Source organism: Glycine max, chromosome 3, assembly GCF_000004515.6.
Source record: "Glycine max cultivar Williams 82 chromosome 3, Glycine_max_v4.0, whole genome shotgun sequence".
Classification (NCBI taxonomy): Eukaryota; Viridiplantae; Streptophyta; class Magnoliopsida; order Fabales; family Fabaceae; genus Glycine; species Glycine max.
Genome location: NC_016090.4, coordinates 6,948,021 through 6,971,055, shown reverse-complemented (window position 1 = coordinate 6,971,055; position 23,035 = coordinate 6,948,021). Strand labels below are relative to the sequence as shown.

Here is a 23,035-nt window from a genome sequence, read left to right as displayed (position 1 = left end):
GTGCGTAATAATTTACTTAAAGAACTTGGCCAATGGAGGGATGAGTATGCCATTATATTTGGTATTTATGAGTGTTACGATGTCATAAAGAAATCTTTACTAGTTTACAGTCTTTTGTGGTAAAGTCTATAATTTCAAGTTGTTATTTGTATGCGTTAAATTTTATGTAAATATGCTTACTATTAGCATTCTTTCTTAGGCATCTATGGATAAATGGATGACAATACCAAACAAGGGATATGTTATTAGGTCTAGGTGTAATATCATATTTGTATGCTTATTCGTAAAACAATGTTTGACCATCTTCCTATTTATATCCAACCTCATGCTGATACATTAGTTCACCGTTTGATTTGTGAGTCATGTTAATGATAACCATTTTGTTTAGGTATATCATCTTCTTCCCGATCACGATTATATTTTTTATTATAATCTTTAATTGACTATTAAAATTTTTATGCGGGTGTTCTTGAAGGACCGTTGTCTAATACCAAATCCAGATGTGATATGGTCTACACATTGTCATCTTGTAGCAAAATAGTGACTGACTCCTTGCATTGGCAAAATGCAAAAAATTTCACAATTAATTGGTATTACACGCAATTTTGTCAACCTTGCAAAAGATTGATTAGACTAATTGTGATATATTTGTATTTTTAACATATACTTTTATAATTGTGTTTGTGAGACCCTAAATGTGAGATTTGTTATTTTAATATGGTTACAAATTTCTAAAAAGATTATGGCATAACCTTCCCTAAAATATGATTAGCCCACATTAAAATATGAACTTTTATTACCAAACATAAATCATGTCTCAAATGCAAAATAAAGATCAACACAATATCAAACATGACATAAAAGTCAATAAGTTCCTACGTAAATCAAATATCATGTCAATAAGTTTTTACAAAGGTAATCTCTAAGGTTGTCCATGGTCTCCCCAACTACCCTAAACTATTTTGCCACCTCATCATCTACTAATATTTCTACCATGAGTACCTTCAAACAACAAAAGAGTTGCTTGAACCTAATCACATGTCGTAGTTCCCTTAGTCACCATCCTTAAGTAAATCATCTCTTGCAAGGGTTCAACAGCCTTACAACAAATGTCCTATTAATAAAAAAAATAAACAATCAATGTATCAATATAACAATTCCATCAAAATATTGAATACACATTTATAACATAATCACTTACATAACATAATTCAGTTTATGTAAGTCACTATATTATAAATGTGGGACAATAGGAATATCATCTTTATTAACTGAGAGTACAAACAAATGCGGGATCCTAAATACTACTCAATGTAACCTATAGCCCAACCTAAGGGCCCACTAATTGTCTCATTTGACTTGACCAAGTGGTATGCAAAATTCAACCACCACTCATTAACATCCTACGTGGGTATTTGTATTATTGTAAACACATATGGGTGTCGAGGAGTAGTTTTAGTATAGCCAAATTGCCCCAAGACTCTTTCAAGCAAATGTAGATGCATGTCTGACCTCATCCTAATATATCCAGAAAATAGTGACAACATCTCAAAGGAACGAACATCGCGGATGCGAGGTCCTAATAAAGATCGCATTCAATCAATAGAAGTAACCCTGAATCCTACATCACTCTCATGATCTCCTTATGAGGGGGCCCAAATCCCTCAACTTCCTTCCTTGAACTACTAGCTTTAACTCTTCATATTCCTACAAAAATTTATATTCCAGTGTGCCATTATGAAATACGAATTAATTAACAAAAAAAATATTAGATTCTTGTTATTGGTATACCAAGTCATCCCACAATTTACAAGCCATGTGATTAGCATATTCAGTAAGGACTAATTTGTCCTCAGGTCCACCACCAAACACAACATCTTTAGGTGCAACATCATCAGTTGCAACATGTTCAGGAGCTTAATAAATCTCTTGCTCCTCATCTACAACTACACATCTTTCACGCCTACATCCAGATGTGGTAGGTGTGGTGTGGTAACCACCTCTTGTACGTGTCATATTTGTATAAAAGATAACATGAACGTACAATAATTAGAAATAGAGTCAACATATTTTAAAGATAGTCTAAATATTATGAACATAGTCCGATACATTCTAACATTTGGAATCAGAGTCGAAGTCAACATAATTAATCTATCCTAACAATTACAATATCCTACATATCAACGTATCATAACAAATATAATTTTTCTAAATATCAATTAAAATTACAAATTTACATTTAAATTTTAAAATAACAATTACTATATTAGTGGAGTGAGATTATATATGAATCCAATTTTCCTAACCAACAAGGTTTTTCAACAAGAATTCAAAGTTTAAAAACCATTTTTTATGAATTATAACTTATGGGGAAAAAATCATGGGACTAAAATTGAAGAGAAAATGGTACAACAAGAAGGGGAATCAGGAGAGAGAATTTTTAGTACATGAATTACCTAAATTATGTAACTAACCATAATCAATCAACAAATTGCTCAAAAACAATAGATGTGGTAGGTTGCTCAAAAACAATAGATGTGGTAGGTGATGGAAGTAAGGAGGAAGAAAGCCATATAACCATATGATTCCATGCATTTTCGGAGGTAATGTTTTTTAGAGTTAAAAATGGAAGACAGAAAGAAAGAGTGTTTGCGTTGCCTCCATCCTTGGGAAAGAAAAACTTCAAATGGTTTCCGAACTAGTAATTTATTTTCATTAGATACAGTCTTAATGATATTTTGCATATTGATATTATTATCATTGAACGATGGAAACTCAATTTTCTTACATTTCAAAGGTACAATAATAGGAATAGGAATTCATTACAAATTCCACCTTGGTTTTGGATGCTACTATACTATCAACCTATGAAGCACCAACACCGACACGAACACCGGACACGACACGGACACGTGGACACTTGTAATGTCCAAAATGTAGGACACGGAGACGACTATATATAAGATCTAAATTTAAAATCAAGATTTATATATTCATCATCATCTTAAACGAACTTTTCCTATGGTGATCAGTCACAAAAAATACTAAGAGATCTCATTATACAATTTGTACGCTTTGTTTCTTTACAAAAAAAATTATAAAGCAAGATGATGAATTAGCAACTTCAAGTCTTCAAGAATTCCACAAACTAGCAATCATCATTGAAAAAGATACCCTCTAACTCTGGTTCATCTAAAGACAAACTAGCAATTTCAAGAATACCATAATCATCAAGTGATCCAAAATCATCTCCAGCTACATCCCACATTTTAGTTTCCTCTTGATGATAATGTGGAGTATTCCTTGAGTGAAGTCGTAGGTTGCTATGAACAAATACTAAATCTTCAGCTCTATGTGGTGCCATCTTGTTTCTCTTTAAAGAATGGATAAATGAATATGTATTCCAATTCCTTTCACAACATGAAGATGAACAAGGTTGCGCAAGTAGCTTAAGGGAAACCTTTTGAAGCATTGGAGCATCACACCATGAATTAGCCACCAAGCTTTTGGATCCATTTGACCTCTATAATTTAAAGAATCAAGATCATCAAAACCTTCTCTTCCATCCGAGAAGTTGGCAAACTCAATATTCACTTTCCTCCTTACATCCACATCAAGAAAGAACCTCTTGAAGCATTTTAATCTTTCACGAGTGAGTTCCATGTCTTGATGTGGAGGAACTTGATTAGAATCTTTACTTAGTCATTCATGACTATAATATCTACAATTAAAAAGAAATATATACATGATTAAAATTTATGTAAATCTAAAAAAAAATGTAAGTAAAAAAGTATAGAGTCAATTACCTAGGATTTAAGGAATGAGCCAAACAATGGAGAGGAGTGCTACTCTTAGTCCAACGGTCAATTAATATGGAGTGCACTACCTCATAAAAGGTTGATCCTTCACTCTCCTCCTTTCTCTCATATTGATATATGACATTCTTCACCTTTTCAATCATTGAATCCCACATCTCATATACTAGATGGAGAGATGAAGCTTCCGTATCAGTTCTTCTAAGAACATTATAGATAGCGCTAGTGAAAGAAAGAATATAATCAACCTTATCCCACCATTTATCATCCAACAAAGTATTTTTCACAAATTTAGCCTTTGCAACATCATCTTCCTTAAGAAGACCATTGGTCACTAATGACCATCTCTTGGAGTCCTTTCTTCAATTGCTTGAATCTCTTGAGCATTACAATAGTGGAGGCAAATCTTGTTGGAGCAATGGATAGCAATTTCAATGAATTGAATGAATTGAAAATTGATAGTCTCATAGAGTGATTCATGACAAAGTTTTTCACAAACATTGCATCATCTGCAATTTGGGTGATCCAAGAACACTCTTCATAAACAACATTGTTTTTTTTTCTGTATTCTTGGCTGCACATATGTTCTTCAAAGCAAGATTTAATGTATGGACAACACATGGAGTCCAATAGATGGAAGGAAACTCAGCCTCAATTATTAAACCTGTTGATTTACAAACGACTGCATTATCTGTCACTATTTGAACAATCAATGGCCTTTAAAAACATAGGTCCACTCTTCGTGACAACCATGAAATTAATAAGAGATCTTCTTTGCGGGTCACTCCATCCATCACTAACAATGCTCATACCCTTCTGGCTCCATGCATTTTTAATTGGTTGTAACAAGTTCTCCACATGTCTCCTCTCATTTTGAAGTAATGTTGTCCTTAATTTATTATAACCTGGAGGTTGGTAACCACTGATCTGATTGTTGGCAGCATAGGCAAACGCTTTCCTATAATGAGGATTTCTTGCTAAATGAAAAGGCATCCCAAAAGAGTAAAACATCCTAGCAATTTCTTGATCAAGTATCTGTCTAGCTTGCAAATTAAAGGCATTTTCTATAGTTTATATCTTTCTCATTTTTGGATCAACACCAAGAGTGTTTGTATCCATTTGGTGTTGAGTAGAAACCAGAGGCAATGACACAGATTTTGTTTTTGACTTCTCCACCCTCAATGTAGCCTTATTGTCTATTTTCTTTAAATCTATAAGTTTGGAAATTGTTACCTTTTGACAAACTCTAACTCCCTTTCCAGTCATCTTCAACAAGTGTGCCCTTGTAACAACCTGCCTCATCGCTACGATATCCACACTCTAATATACGCTAATTTCAATTTTTATAAAAAAAAACTGATGTAAGCTCCATTGGAGCTTGTAGGCCTAGGATCTTCTTCATCAATGAATTCCTTTGCTTCTTGGAAGATGGATGCAAGCGGAATGGAGAAGGAAGAGAAAGAGGAGACGCCACTTTAAGGAGAAAATGAGTCTAGAAGAAGCTCACCACCATAGGAGGTCATGGATAAGAGCTTGGAGGAAGAAGGAGATGAATGAAGGGAGAGGGAGAGAAGAGCACGAAATTTTGTGCTCTAAAAGAGCTCTGAAATCTGAAGTTAATATTCAAATCATCAAAGTCCCAAAAAATGCACACACATGACCTCTATTTATAGCCTAAGTGTCACACAAAATTGGTGGGAAATTTGAATTTCAATTCAAATTTTACTTGAATTTGAAATTGAATTTGTGGAGCCAAAATTTCACTAATTATGATTAGTGAATTTTAGTTATGGTTCAGCCCACTAATCCAAGATCAATTCCAAGATTCTCCTCTAAGTGTGCTTAGGTGTCATGAGGCATGTAAAGCATGAAGGACATGCACAAAGTGTGACTATATGATGTGGCAATGGGGTGTAGTAAGCAAATGTTCACCTCCCCCTCTAAAATTTAATTGGATTGGGCTTCTACCAATTCAATTAAATTTATTTCCAACCACACACATCATATATTCACTTAGTGCATGTGAAATTACAAAACTACCCTTAATACAAAAACTAGTCTAGGTGCCCTAAAATACAAGGGCTGAAAATCCCTATATTTCTAGGGTACCCTACCTACATTATGGAGCCCTAAATACAAGACCCAAAATTAATGAAACTTTATTCTAATATGTACAAAGATAAGTGGGCTCGTACTTAGCCCATGGGCCCGAAATCTACCCTAAGGCTCATAAGAACCCTATGACCTTCTCTTGCATCTTTGGCCCAATCTACTTGGAGTCTTCTATCCAATGCCCTTGCGGGGTAGGATTGTATCAAAAACTCCCTTAATTTTGCTTATGAAAACCAAAGTAATTTTGTCACAACATACATCCATCCAACAACACGCCATTACTTAAGTTAATATACATAATTATATAGAAACAATAACTCAGTACACGTCATACACATAAATGAAAATTAAATCTGTTCATAAGTATAATTAAAATCCAAGTCTTACATCTTTGATTCAATAAAATAAAACTTCAAAAACAACTACGGAGGAGTTGATCACAAAACACAACTCCCTCCCAAAATAATGCCAACGCCATCACGTCAGCTCGGCGGCTCCTCACCAGAATCTTACTCCCTGCACCCTGCCACTGTCATTCTGTTCCCACGAACAAGGTTCGTGATCATCACAGGTATCAACCACACGATACAAAATTGCAAGGGTGAGTTCATTATAAAAAGAACCAATACCAATTCCAAATAACCACAATTAGCAAGGAACATAGACAAACATGATGAGCATACACAACAATCATTATTCAACACTCATATCCAACAAATATTCATCATCCACATCCAACAATTACTCATCATCCATCCATCAACCCAATCAAGACTGTACAGAATGATGCATGCACCTGACTCAACACTCAGATGCAATGTGGTACGTACCAACAACAACCAAATCTCAGGAAATAGCCTAAGCGTGTCCACACGACACTCTCACTTAGGGAACTGTGCTGAGTTTGTCGAGACCACCCGGTTGTGCACGTAGCAGCCCCCCTCCCATAGGTGATCAGCCTGGGAGCCCAAAGGTGTTCCCTACCAGGTGACAGCCCCCTAGTACAAAGTACACTTGGCCACAGTTACTCTATTCCCTTCAGAAATGCTTAGATTCTCTAACCACACTAGTTACCCACGTTTGGGCCATCCGACAAGGTCAGTGCACTCTACCCCCCATGACATACACTCCATACGACGTATGATCGTGGCCAAAAGCTAGTGCCAAAGACCCTGGAAGGTCAGTGCACAGTGCCCCCCACGAACATACACAACATCCAACGTATGAACGTGGCCAAAAGTTAGTGCTAAAGACCCTGGAAGGTCAGTGCACAGTGCCCCCCACGAACATACACAACATGCACATGCCAATGCATTTCTAACATCAATCAACATTCCATTTCCATGTCATTCACAACATAAATATCATCTCATCTCAATGACGTTATCAACAACAACAGCAACCTCATTTCATATTCACATATTCATCAATAATAACAATTCATGTTGACATGGTCTTTATTAACAACGCATCTCAAATCAATATCATCATAATTATCATTATCATCACATATCAATTAAAATCCTTAATAGCGACATCAACAACAAATCGCATTTCGCACACACACACACACACACACACACACACACACACACACACATATATATATATATATATCGCATCCCATTCGTCAAAAACATAGGTTCTCCTGGAAAAAAAAACCAGCATGCATATCAATAACAATTTTATCACATCCCATTAGTTAAAACGTAATTTTCTTTGAAGAAAAATCAACATGCAACAGGGACAGGCAGATATCCTCATAGCTAGGTTCCCTGACCCTAGCTTTGGTGTTAAAACAGTAAATTTTATAATAAACTCCCCTCACCTATCGTGAGCTACCCCGCGGTTTCCTCGTCGCGTCACTTGAAGATTCCTTTTTGTCTTTGCTCGTCGATTCAACGCAAGCCTCTACCATGCCAAAACGAAGGAGACTTAATATGGATTTCAGAAAACAAAGCTAACACCAATGCTCTGGGTCAAACACCCACGTTACTTCATGAAAAAGCTTAGAGCATTTCGGGTTTTACAAAGGGATATCATTTGGAAATTCTGACCACGCCAATGTAACCGGGGTTCAGTGTAGGTTATGAAAATAACATGCATTTCATGAAATGATAGCGTTTATAAAGTCTCTTTCTCTAGGGTTTTTCAAAGGAAACGTAAAACATGCAATGACGGTTCCAAAGTCAAAAAAGATACAAAGACAAGACGAAACTAACAAGAAACAAGCGTAGAACCATGGTTACCTCGAAGGAAAATGAAAGGTCAGACTAGGGTTTCGTTCTCTATCGAAACCGCGAGCCAAGTTGGAAGATTCTGCTTCGGTCGAAGGGTTCCTCTCAGTGTTGGGTTGCAACGGAGAACAACGACGATTTGTGGTGGATAATGGTGGTTGTGGGTGATGGAGAAAGTGCTTGGGACGTTAGAAATGACTTTGGAAGAAAGAAAGAAGAAATGGTGTTTTTCCTAAGCTACACGAAAGCAAAGGCTGAAAATGCTCAAGTGAGAAATGGTCTCGGACACGGAAACATCGCGCACACTCCAGAAATCTTCTCGAAGATCCCAAAGGTCAGATCATGGACAAGTGTCTTGTGAAGCTGCAGACCAAATTTCAAGAAGATCCAACGGTTAACAAAGGCTGGAAAGCATTTTTACCGAGGCAGCTCATGTAGCTTCCTCAAGAAGCTTCATTAAGAGGCTTCCTCAAGAAGCTTCCTCGTGGCTTCTTTGAGAAGCTTTCTCAAGAGGCTTCTTTGAGGGATCCTCAACTATACCCCCTTGCGATATCACATGCCCTAGGAAACTAACTTTCTCTAACCAAAACTCACACTTGGTTACCTCGAAGGAAAACAAAAGGTCAGACTAGGGTTTTGTTCTCTACCGAAACCGCGAGCCAAGTTGGAAAATTCCGCTTCGGTCGAAGGGTTCCTCTCAGTGTGCAGTTGCAACGGAGAACAACGACGGTTTGTGGTGGCTAATGGTGGTTGTGGGTGATGGAGAAAGTGCTTGGGACATTAGAAATGGCTTTGGAAGAAAGAAAGAAGAAGAAATGGTGTTTTTCCTAAGCTACACGAAAGCAAAGGCTTAAAACGCTCAAGTGAGAAATGGTCTCGGACACGAAAACATCACGCACACTCCAGACATCTTCTCGAAGATCCCAAAGGTCAGATCATGGACAAGTGTCTTGTGAAGCTGCAGACCAAATTTCAAGAAGATCCAACGATTAACAAAGGCTGGAAAGCATTTTTACCGAGGCAGCTCATGTAGCTTCCTCAAGAAGCTTCATTAAGAGGCTTCCTCAAGAAGCTTCCTCGTGGCTTCTTTGAGAAGCTTTCTCAAGAGGCTTCTTTGAGAAGCTAGATCCTTATCTACCCACACCACTCTATTAACTAAATTAACCTCCTTGAAAATAATCACAGATAAAAAATAACGCAACAAATATAATCAAACATCAAACATAATTACTAATAATATATAGATATATATCAGGGTGTTACAGCCCTCACTCTAGTGTAAGACCCATTAAAGGTAAAATCACAAATATTGCATTTTATCTCATAATTTCCACCACCACTTACACTTTTTATCTTTGTAACATAGGTCCATAAAGGTTAGGTATCATCATCTTGTTCTTTAGCTTGACTACGACTAGAAGCACTTATCTCTACAACAATTTAAAAAAATTAAAAATCAATGTAAACAATTTCTAAGTAAAAAACAAACAACAAAAAGCAATTTCTAATCAGTGTTGTTCTTGTCTTACTGGCCATGTTCTAGCTTAATTTTATTCAAAACAGGATATGATTAGAGGTAGGCAGTAATTTTAAATCTAAACCAAAAAACTATGCAAGAGCTACAAACCAAATGCCACCAAATTAAGGAATGTTTGGTATTAGAAGAGAAATCACTTTGTTTTTTACTAATACAAATAAAAATCTTTCAGGAAAAAATGAATAAAAAAGCATTTTAAAAATTAAATACTTAAAAGAGTAGTAAAAGTGTAAAACATTAGTGACCTTTCAAAAAGGCAATAACACGATAGAGAGAAAAACCAAAAAATAAGGCCTGCCATACGGCCATACCTACTTTCGATAAATAAGGCTTGTCATACCTATGCTGTTGTATTCATAGTAACAACAATAACACGACAACGAGAAAAACCAAAAAACAATAACACGGCAGCGAGAATAATGCTTGCTCATTATGAAGAAACTAGAAAAGGTAGCGAGAAAAACCAAAAAAGAAATAGGGAGCAGATGAGAAAAGAAACAAGGGCCTACCTGCATGGGGAAATGGAGGCGACAACATGCAGCAATGGAGGCGTTTGGTTTGCTTGCGGGAAACAGCAAGGAGAAGATGAAGAAGAATCATTTTTCGTATTTGGTAAGCATTTTTTAAATAAATAATAAAAATAGCTGAGGCTTGTTGGGCCGCGTCCAATCGTGCGTGTCCACTTGGTGGGCTGCGTCCAATCGCGCATGTCCTACTGTCCAACCGTGTCCGGTGACGACAGAAGCAACGGACACTGCGTCGCACCGGAGTCGTACCCGCATGCGTGTCCGGTGCGAGTCCGACGCGGGACACGCCGATGAAGTGCCGCGTCCGTGCTTCTTAGCTATCAACTAGCATCAACATTAAACCGAATCAATTACTGGAGCACAGTGATTATTTCATTTTTAATATTAATTATAACAACACTAATTATTTCATTTGTTATATAATTTTAGTAATTATACATTAAATGCTTTTATTCTTAAAAAAATACATTAAATATTTTAACTGTGTAACGCAATTTCAATTATATTAATTGCTTTCAAATAGGTTTTCTCATTTATAGTTAGGTTTTACAATACTTTTACTTGATAGATAAATTAATTTAATAAAAATCATTTTAATCATAAATCATAATTCATGCGTTAAATCTTCAACCTAATAAAATTTACTGGTTTCTTCCCTGCTTCCTTACATTCACCTTCTTTTAAATACTCTCATTTCATAAAGTTATCCCCTAATATGCATAAAGTTATCCCCTAATATGCATCAGATATATCCTCTCATGTTTTTTTATATGTTTAATTAAATGGTTAAACTAGTTATAACAAAAAGGCATGAATTAAATGGTTAAACAAGTTATAACAAAAAGGCATAAATCAATTTCAAATGTATATATTTTATCTTCAAAATTTAAATGCACTCCTAGTATGCATGTGATATATACTCTTATACTTTCAAGAACAATTGAATGATTTAACAAGTTATAAGTGAATATCAGACACAAAATTTGTACGTCGATCTGTGTGTATTATCTTAACTTCAAAATTCAAGAGATCGATTATTTTCATCTCTTTTTTTTCGGCAACCAGGAATATGTCGTTTATCTCAACAACTTTGAATTCCAGTAAAGGCTATTCAAGAATGGTCAATGAGGGTGGAGAATCAAGCTGGGATGAAGATTTGAGTTTGGTGGGTGGTTTTAGCGGTTTCCCTTATTTAGCGTCGACCATGACCAACGTTATTTGAGTCGACGATAAATACCAATGTAGCTAGATAGTGTCGACCAGCAGGCAGATGCAACTAACGTTAGTATATAAGTCAATGTTGGCTGAGTTGATTTAGATTTTGCTATGAACTAGGGATCTGACTTCTCTATTCTCTCTTTTTAAGTTATCTCTGCAATGTACCTTCAAAACGACATTCTTTCTATAGTTGTGTTGATATTTTCATAATTAAATATTAATACAACTTTCAAAACGACGTTGTTTTGAAATGATAGGAACAACTTGAAAAGGAACAGCAGTCAATTCCTGTACGTAAATGCTAGTGCTTCTTAATTGAGTTTCAAAGCTATCCTTGGCACCAATGCAAACACAAATATTTTTCTTTGAGCTTCATTGCTTCTACAGTAGAAACTCTTTTAAATTAATACTCAGTAAATTAATAAACTCTCTAAAATAATAAATTTTGTCCGGTCCCGACTTGGGCCAATGTAAAAAATTGAAAAACTCGATAAAATAATAAGATAATAATTTTTCGTGAGATCCCTTTATAATTTTCGGTCCCAAGAAAATCATAAATTAATAATTTATAGAAACTGAAAAAAATATATTACACTCTATTGAAATATGATTCAATAGTTGTCTGTTTTCCTTTAAAGTTCAAGCCTATTTGGAGCTCATCTCTAACTTTTCTTATTGCATCCAAGAGTTCAAGTGTTGTATTTTTGTATTGTATCATAAAGTTGTGAAAGTGTTCGACGCCATAAGTGCTTCCTTTCGCGTAACAAGCTCCAAAGACACCGTATCATCTTCACTGTCATCCTCTGCATTGTTCTCAATGATAGTACCCACAATATCTTCTAAACTCTAAATCTCCGAACATGCTTCATTTTCACTTGGGTAGTTCATTAGATTGTCAATATCCATCTTATTACGATAGCCACATTGATTGATCATAGTCTCGAGGTCTTGAGTTTCTTCATCAAAAGTGGATTCATCCAAATTTCTTGCAACGTCACTAGCTGAACGAATTTTACAGTGTCGAAAACAATTCGCTATTGTTTCTTTTCAAACATCTATCGTCCAAGCTGGGATTGCCAAATTGATAGCATCAAGGACATTTATCTTCCCTGGATCAGATTGTCCCACCTCATAACCTTCCAATATTTTGCGGTAAAACCTTCTATGGTAATGTATCTTGAAAGCTCTTATTATCCCAGCATCGCAAGGTTGAATCTTTGATGTCATGTTGGGTGGCAAGAAGAACAACTCAACGTTTCTTAGCCCTTCAATATTTCTTGGATGTGCTGGACAATTATCCACCACAAGTAGAACTCTTCTACCATGCATCATTTGGTCAAATGAACAAACATATTCATCAAAAAGCACACTAGTCATCCATGCTTTTTTGTTAGCTTGATATTGACAATCCAAGCTATTCATGTTGACATTCTTGAAGCAACGAGGCTTTGCATATTTCCCAATAATCCATAGAGGGATTTTTTCAGAGCCATCTTCATTGCAACAAATAACTACCATCAGCCTTTCTTTATCTTGTTTTCTTCGTTCAAGTTGTTTTGTTGCCAGTGAATGATCAGCTTGTAGCCTATAAAACAACCCAGTTTCATCCATATTGAAAACATCTTTCATAGGGAACTGATCAATTTTCTCCCGAATCGATACCAATTTTTGTTCCATGTCTTGTACATCAACAGACCCACTCTCGCCAAAACGACGAAATGACTTTATGCCATGTCGGTGCTTGAATTTCCCAAGCCATCCTATAGAGAAGCTAAAATCTGAATCATCATGAGGATACACGAGTTTCATTGTATCTCTTGCCTTCTGCAAAATTAATTCTCCTGTGATATTCACACGTTCTTGATGTTGGAGAAACCACTCATAAACAACCTTCTCCATGTCAGGATATTTTGTTGGTTTGTGTCTTTTGATCTCTGCTCTTCCCTTTTCTATTTCAGCAGAGAGATAGTCATCTGACCGCTTAAGTGTGTTTGATATTGTTCCTTGACATTGTTCCTTGACCAACTTTCAACTCAAATTTTCCCTCAAGTCATCTCTGCAAGTCTTTTTGTGTGCTTGCAGGATTATCTCTCTTGTACTCACACAACTCCTTACGTATTTGATCTGACATAGTTGATTTTGCAACACCTTTTAGATGAGAAGTCATCTTGTGAGATATGATTTGAATACTCTAACACATTCATGTAATTTATATATGCCAAACTTGCTTAAGAATACATTGAACACATTTATTCCTCTTGTTTACATTTACTGTAATTCAAAAGTCATTATTGATTTCCAATGCATATGAACACAGTAGTTACTAATTTACGTTGAGTCTCAAGATTTGCTGCAATGTAATTCTAAGAGGTATAAACTAATTTGTCTTTTTATTTGGTAATATATTACTTAAAAACTCTTTAAATTAATAATTATTAATTTAGCAATAAATTAATAACTCTCTAAATTAATAAATTTTTCCGATCCTGACATTATTAATTTATAGCGTTTTAACTGTATATTGAAAAACTCATGCAAAGTCAACGTTAATTTAGCATTGGCTTTCGAAATTTCCTTGTTGGCTAATATGGTCGACACTCAATCACAATTTTCTTGTAGTGCTAATTGATCTAATAAAATAAAAAAGTTTACAACAGTTTAATGGATTCAATTTGTAAATATTTTAAGTAAAAAATTAGAATTTGAAAGTTTTAAGAGGAAAAAAATTAACAGACAAATCAAATTTTCTTAATTTTGAAAGTAAAGAATTTTAATTGACTCGTAAAAAAAATTAGAAAACTAAAATCATACATAATCCAAACAAAATTTTGTTCAAATTATTTGGAAAAAATAATTTTTTTTGTCATTTTGTTGAAACTTTTTTTTAAATGATTATTCAAAAGTAGTTTCTAAATATTTTATGAAATTAAATTCTTAAAAATAATCAACAATAGTGTTTAAATACATTGTATTCTAGTCATTCTTCATCGTACAAATACTAACAATCGTCTGACTTAAATAAATCAATAAAATAAGGGAAGAAACTTAAACAATAAAGACAATTTATTTCTTCCAAGGCATGCTCATATGGGTATTTTTTTTCATATGCCAACTAGATCGAACGATATACACTGTTGAACATTCAATTAAATATATGAAAAATCTAAGAGGTGGAGGGGTGTTCACTATTATATATTTCAGGCTAATGTTCAAATACGAAAAGCAGGGCCTCAACCCCCCAAAAGATGGTTCATTTAGTTGTTAAGTATGAAATATAATTGTGTAACTTGATATAGTCTTACACAATAGTTCTAAAAATTACATATTGTCTTGCGACATTCCTACAATTTTTGGATCTCGATCAATTGCCTACAATAACTTAGAAATGATTATATAGAATATTAACCATGAAACAATATAACAGCCATAAAATTTAGAACAGCAATTAATATCCTAATGTATTTTTTTTCTTACCTGAAAATGTTAAAGGATTTAAAACTCTCGCGATAAAACTTTTTTATTTTTGTCATAGTAAACATAAGTTATCATTTCTATATATATAAAATAAATATATTTCATATAGATATATATTATATATATTATTATTATGTATCATTGTTATAAGATTTGGTGACTTACAATTATTAATATATAGAATGATTTTATTCTTTTTTTAGATTGTGAGATCATATTAATGTAAATTTTATTTATTGTTATTATGTATAAGAGAGTTTAATTCAATTTGAATAATATAGGTGAATCATAAATTTAATAATATTTAAGTTTTATTTTCAAGAATAAAAAGATTGATTGTTATTATGTTCATAAAATCATAGTCTTTCAAAGTTTGAAACAAAAAATTAGTAGAGTCTTTAGTGAACAATATTTAAATAATTGTAAAATGACAAAAAAAGAAATTCAACTCCTTAAATAGACTTCTGAATTGTCCCTCCTTATGGGCCTATTGCGTAGGTGTACGTACTAATTTTACAATAAATAAATTCACATGACTCCCATGAATCATGTGTTGAGTTCGACTCAGTTAATAAGAGATATTTTGACTTTGGCTTACATGCATTCATAAAAAAGAAAAAAAAAACGATAGAGATCAATCTATATCTTCATCCATATATGTGCAATTGTGTGTGTTTGGATATGAGAGAACATTTTTAAATAAAATTAATTATGAATAATTGATTTTGAAATAAAATAATTTATATTTAAATGTTTTATTTTAAAAGTAAATCAAGTCAGTGATAAATCTCTTACTCTCAATATAAAATTCTTTATCGAATCCAAATGATTGAAAGTAAATCCAAATATAGAAATATTTACTTAAAATTATATTAGCTGTTATTTCGACAAAATTTTAGATTACCCAACATATATAAATCCAAATATTCACTTAAAACATGTTTGTATACATGTTTTACTCGTTAGCTAACATCGTTATATTCCCTCTAAAATAAAAAAGCTAACATCGTTCTAAAGTATCATTTTATGAGAAGCAACATTTTTTTAACGTCCGTTTATGGTAAGACAAACACACTATTTATCTTATAATCCAAGTTCCAACGACAATTTGGGTTAGCAAGTATAACATTACAAACATCGTTGTTAGTTGAACAATAAAAGACAAAGCAGACATAGAATAAAGCAAGGAAATATTTGTCTTACCATATATTTTGTCATCTTTTAGGTAAGGTTTGGTATAAGAAATGTTTAAATATTTTTGTAAAAATGAATTGGAAATAAAGCATCTATGTTTGATAAAAGAGAATAATAATATTTTTAAGAATAAAAGATTGGGTAATTACCATTTTGGTTTATGAATGTGAAAATCAGTAACAATTTAGTTTCCAAAAAGAAAACAATTTTTTTATTTGGTAATTAAATGTGTAAAGAGTATAACAATTATATTTTGTTATATAATTTAAGGATAAATTTCTTTCCAATTTTATTATTTAAAATTAAATTGATCCTTAAAATAATCTCAAGAAAGAACACAACATAATTGTTGCATTTTTTATGCAATCCAGACGAAATTAAAAAATTTATTCTTTTAACAATTAAATTGTTACTGTTTTACCCTTTGGTGATTAAAGGAGTCATTTACTCATAAATTATTCTCAATGATATCAATAGACAAATAAATAGAAGGTAAAATTATTTATTTTGTTCTTATAGTTTTACGATTCTTATCTTTTTAGTTCCTATAGTTTAAAAGTGGTAGTTTTAGTTCATATAGTTTATATTTTAATTATGTTTAGTTTAAAAGTATTCTTTTTAGTCTTTATAGTTTGTATTTTAATTGTCTTTTTAGTCCTTATAATTTGAAAGTGATATTTTTAGTTCCTATAATTTATATTTTAATTATCTTTTAATCCTTACTACAAAAAAATATAAAAATAATTAGCTACAAATTAGTTATGAATTATCAATTATTTTTTATTACAAATTATCTTACGATAAATTATTTATGAATTACTTGTTAACATTTTTGTAATTAATTGTAATTGATAATATTACTCATATTTTGATAATAAAGACTAAAATAGAATTAAAATATAAAATATAGTGACTAAAAAGATCACTTTCAAATTATAGGGACTGAAAAAGAATTAAAATATAAATTATAAGGACTAAAAAAACCATTTTCAAAATTATAATAACTAAAAAAGAATTAAAATATAAATTATAGGACTAAAAATCACTTTTAAACTATAAGAACAAAAAAAGTAATAATCATGAAACTAAATCAAATAATTTATATAACCTAAATGAAAATAAAATTTGCTTATCTTCAAAAGTAGAAATAGAATTTCTCGTGATCAACGACTAAATGACTGTATCAATCATTCCAAGCTTTTCATAATAATTGATGGGAAATAAATTACTTTTAAAAGAAACAAAAAAAATACATTTTATAAATCAAAATGTCATTCTCCAAAAAGAATAATTATAAATGAAAAGCAACCTCAACTTTAAGTTTTTTCTTTTTATTTTATTTTCATTTTTATGACACTCAACGGTAAGATTTTGAATAATTGAATGATGCCTACCGTTTAGGTCGATCCACTGAAATGAAAATCTTCGTTATCATGCTGCTGACAAAAGTATAATAATTCATAACAATATTCTATACCAAAAAGTAATTGAGACAAGTGATTGGAGAATTATATCTCGTAATCAAACATTAAAATTTGATATCCTTTGGAAATAAATTTGCGACTAAAAAGACTACTTTACTTCTATAATGGCCCAACCTAGTAAAAGAGAGATTAGTTAGGTGCTAAGTGAAAACATCAAATACCAACTAGTTATAAAAATAAAAATTATACTAGTATTCCATGTAAGGTTGGGTCCATTGTTTTGAATAATCCAAAATTGCGAAGAGTCCCATATGGGAAGCTACCAAAAAAGTGAATAAATAATTAGACGGGCCAGCATCCAAACGCGTAGAATGCAATAAAAAAATTCTTGTTCTTCAAACTAAGGTAGCCTAAATTTTCTTCCTTTCTGGTAAACCACCACCATTTCACAAAATCCAGTTGACTTATTCCATGGTTTACTCTGAACGGTGCAATAACTCTGAGTTGGTTGTGTCTCTGACCAATCTATTGTCTGCATTCTATTTTCAAAATATCCCATTCTAAGCTAATTCTCTTAACCTTCTTCTGTACTCTACACTTCTTCAACACAACTTCTACACTTTTGACCCCCATCCCTTGCAAAATTTAGGAGAGTTTAAGAAGATAAAGAGTGAAGAACACGGGCCATAAGGGTCTTGTTCATGAGTCTTTTTGGCCACCATTTGTTCCTTGGCTATTTTAGTGTTGTGTTGTGTGGTTGTCACTACGAGTAGACACCAATGAGAATTACATTAGTTTCAGTGCTTTCTTTCTTTCTCTGTCACTTGATATATCTTAGTATCTACATTTCTGTCACTGCTGGGAAATGTCTCGAGGATCAACAATTGCTGCTGTTTCAACTGAAGAGCAACCTCACATTCAACCCTGAAAATTCCAGCAAACTCAGGTTGTGGAATCAAAGCGTTGAGTGCTGTGATTGGAGCGGTGTAAGCTGTGATGATGAGGGACGTGTCATTGGCCTTGACCTGGGTGGAGAATTCATCAGTGGTGGATTTGATGATTCAAGTGTTATTTTCAGTCTTCAACATCTCCAGGAATTGAATTTGGCTTCTAATAATTTCAATTCTGTCATCCCATCTGGATTTAACAAGTTGGACAAGTTGACTTATCTGAATTTGTCATATGCGGGCTTTGTGGGGCAGATTCCAATAGAGATTTCTCAGCTGACAAGGTTGGTTACTCTTGATATTTCTTGTCTTTCCTACTTAACTGGGCAAGAGCTGAAACTAGAGAACCCAAATCTTCAAAAGCTTGTCCAAAATCTCACCAGTATTAGGCAACTGTATCTGGATGGAGTAAGTATAAAAGTTCCAGGACATGAATGGTGCAGTGCCTTCTTGTTGCTGCGTGACCTGCAAGAACTTAGCATGTCACATTGCAATCTCTCGGGACCTTTGGATCCTTCCCTGGCAACTCTTAAGAATTTATCAGTCATTGTTCTTGATCAAAACAATTTATCATCCCCCGTGCCAGACACATTTTCCCATTTGAAAAATCTGACCATCTTAAGTCTTGTTTATTGTGGGTTGCATGGAACATTTCCACAGGGGATATTAAGCATTGGATCATTGTCAGTCATTGACATATCGTTCAACTATAATCTCCAAGGTGTCTTTCCAGACTTCCCACGGAATGGATCTCTTCAGATTTTAAGAGTAAGTAACACAAGCTTCTCTGGAGCATTTCCAAACTCTATTGGTAACATGAGGAACTTATTTGAATTGGATTTTTCCTATTGTCAATTTAATGGAACACTTCCCAATTCACTGTCAAACCTCACAGAACTCAGTTACCTGGACTTGTCATTTAACAACTTCACAGGTCAAATGCCATCACTTGGTAGGGCAAAAAATCTCACGCACTTAGACCTTTCTCATAATGGTTTGAGTGGTGCAATTCCATCATCTCACTTTGAAGGACTGGATAATCTTGTCAGCATTGGCTTGGGTTATAACTCAATCAATGGGAGCATTCCTTCATCTCTTTTTACACTCACACGGCTGCAAAGGATTCTGCTTTCCTACAATCAGTTTGGTCAACTAGATGAAGTCACAAATGTGTCTTCTTCTAAATTAAACACCCTCGATTTAAGTAGCAATCGTCTTTCAGGGTCATTTCCAACATTTATATTACAGCTTGAAGCACTCTCTATCCTCCAACTTTCTTCAAACAAGTTCAATGGATCAATGCATCTAGATAACATTTTGGTTCTCAGAAATTTAACTACACTAGACCTTTCATACAACAACTTATCAGTCAAAGTGAATGTTACAAATGTTGGCTCATCTTCCTTTCCCAGCATTAGCAATCTAAAATTGGCATCCTGCAACTTGAAAACTTTCCCTGGTTTCTTGAGAAATCAGTCCAGATTAACCACTCTAGATCTCTCAGATAACCATATCCAAGGGACAGTGCCCAACTGGATTTGGAAACTACAGACTCTTGAAAGCCTTAATATTTCTCATAATTTGTTGACTCATTTGGAAGGACCTTTCCAGAATCTTTCTTCCCATTTGTTGTACCTTGACCTTCATCAGAATAAACTTCAGGGGCCAATTCCTGTTTTTCCTAGAAATATGTTGTATTTGGATCTTTCAAGCAACAAGTTTAGCTCTATTATCCCACGTGACTTTGGTAATTACATGTCTTTCACATTTTTTCTCTCTCTCTCAAACAATACTTTGAGTGGCAGCATCCCTGATTCCCTCTGCAATGCCTTATATCTTGAAGTGCTTGATCTTTCCAATAATAACTTTTCTGGAACAATTCCCTCATGTTTAATGACAGTGAGTGAGAACCTTGGGGTGTTAAATCTGAGAAAGAACAATCTCACAGGTCTTATCCCAGATAAGTTTTCAGCTTCCTGTGCTCTAAGGACTCTGGATCTCCATCACAATAAATTAGATGGAAAGATTCCAAAATCTCTTTCTAATTGCACAACATTAGAAGTGTTAGACTTTGGGAAAAACGAGATTAAGGATGTCTTTCCATGCTTGTTGAAGAACATAACCACACTCCGGGTCTTAGTCTTGCGACAAAATAAGTTTTATGGTCAAATTGGATGTCCAAAGACCAACGGCACTTGGCACAGGCTTCAAATAGTGGATCTAGCCATTAACAATTTCAATGGCAAGCTACCTGCAAACTGCTTCACAAGGTGGGAAGCAATGATGTCTGATGAAAACCTAGCTGAATCCAAGGCACATCACATCCAATATCAGTTTCTTCAATTTGGTAGTCAAATATATTATCAGGATTCAGTGACAGTTACTATCAAAGGTAATCGGATGGATCTGGTTAAGATTCTAACTGTCTTCACTTCAATTGACTTCTCATCCAACCATTTTGAAGGGGAAATACCAAAAGAGCTATTTGACTTTAAGGCACTCTATATACTTAACTTGTCAAATAATGCTTTTTCTGGACAAATTCCACCATCGATAGGAAATCTGATGGAGCTTGAGTCCTTAGACCTATCAAACAACTCACTAGAAGGAAACATTCCCACAGAACTTGCAACTGTATCCTTTTTATCATTCCTGAACCTCTCCTTAAATCATCTGTTTGGGAAAATCCCCACTGGTACCCAAATTCAATCATTTCAAGAAACTTCTTTCATTGGTAACAAAGGATTGTGTGGCCCTCCGTTGACTGCAAACTGCACTTCCAACACCAGTCCTGCAACTACAGAATCAGTCGTGGAATATGATTGGAAGTACATAGTCACTGGAGTTGGTTTTGGGGTTGGATCTGGAGTAGCTGTTGCTACGTTGATGATCTGGGAGAGAGGAAGGAAATGGAGCAATGATACCATTGACAAATGTCTTATGCAAGTTTTTCCTTTGTTCGGGTTAGCTTATACCCCCATTGAGGATGATGATGCAGAAGCGAACAACGATGATTCTAGTGAAGAAGAAGAAGAAGAAGAAGAAGATTATTTGGATTATCCAAGCTTCAGAGGAAGGTATTGTGTTTTCTGTTCCAAACTTGACATCAGTATGAAGAAGGTCATTCATGACCCCACTTGCACATGTTACCCCTCATCATCAGCTTCAAATTCTTCTCATTCATCAAAATCATTTTCCCCTTAGTCACGCACACAAGATGATCATTTGTTTCTGACTTTCTGTTTCTGATTATTTCTTTTCTTGCCTTTGTTATTTCCTTTGAAAGCATACATGTATATGTCGTATATAATACACATTAAAGCACACATGTATATGTCGTATTCAACAATAACTGAATCACTTCAATGTTTTGTTGGACAATTGGGTGCACCATGCACTTCAACAATTGCATCTTTACTAACGTCGATTATTGCTAAAAATTAGATCACAGGTAATCACTGTTTAGTCAAAAGAAATCTCGGAGGCTTATATTTATAGATTTAGGTTTAGTAAAATAAAATCACAATTTAAGACGCCGCGCAATTTCGTCGTTGGGTTTGTAGCTTTTGGACTCAAAAGTATGCATAACGAACTAACGGTTAGTTTTCGTAGTATTTTTTTTATTTGTCATGTTAATTTTTCAGTCATTCTAATATGGGGGCAGCTTCAATCTATCAGAAAATGATAAATTATGACGTTTTTTATGAGTAATTTATGACAGTTTAAAACACGTACTCAATTAAAAAAAAATTGCATAATCGAGGATTTAATTAAAAAAATAGTTTAGCAACTCACTTAAAAAACTCCAAATATTCAGAAATTAGTTGAGTAATTTAACCCTTTATTTATTACAAAAATATCATCATACTTTTTTTTGAAAGAAAAATTATTAGCAAATATCAAAACAAAAAATAAAAAGTTTTTCTCTGTACACGAAAAATACAAAGTTTTTTCTATTTTTGGGTAAGTACAAATTTAAGAGGAAATGCTACTTCATTGTAAGACAAGAAAAACCATTTACAAATATACTTACTAATTTGTTTAAGCTTATTTTTTAAAATAAGTATTTTTTAGATAAAATAAATAATTGTATGATTTTTAAAAACCATTTACAAATATACTTACTAATTTGTTTAAGCTTATTTTTTAAAATAAGTATTTTTTAGATAAAATAAATAATTGTATGATTTTTTTATGTATTTGTTTAAATCATTTTTACTTAAAATAGCTTTATGTGTTTTTCAAGAAGCTGACATCCGCCACAGGGTAAACCACCCGGACTGATTCTACCATAAAATGATATATGATAACTCCCTCCCCCCGGCCCAGGAACACAATCACAACTTTCATTGTAGTGCTTTCAAAAGGTGCTGAGTTGAAATCCCATTCTAAATGTTTATTAAAAAAAACATTTATATAAAAAGTGTTTATTTTAAAATTGATTTTTTTAAGTTTAAACAAACTCACCCATAATTATCTAACCCAAATAAATGAATAGGGTTTAAACTTGCAACACCATTCTAAATGTTTATTAAAAAAACATTTATATA

General features: G+C 33.6%; 1 protein-coding gene and 1 pseudogene across 1 annotated transcript; one reads left to right on the top strand and one right to left on the bottom strand.

The window, feature by feature from the left end:
• Positions 1-11,925: 11,925 nt before the first annotated feature.
• LOC100800238 (CENP-B homolog protein 2-like) lies at positions 11,926-13,619 on the bottom strand (annotated as a pseudogene).
• A 4,292-nt stretch (positions 13,620-17,911) lies between these two features.
• LOC100799709 (receptor-like protein 7) lies at positions 17,912-21,866 on the top strand. The gene has a single exon (XM_003522009.5). The coding sequence runs from the start codon at positions 18,318-18,320 to the stop codon at positions 21,687-21,689; it is 3,372 nt and encodes a 1,123-aa protein (XP_003522057.1). The 5' UTR covers positions 17,912-18,317; the 3' UTR covers positions 21,690-21,866.
• The last annotated feature ends 1,169 nt before the right edge of the window (positions 21,867-23,035 follow it).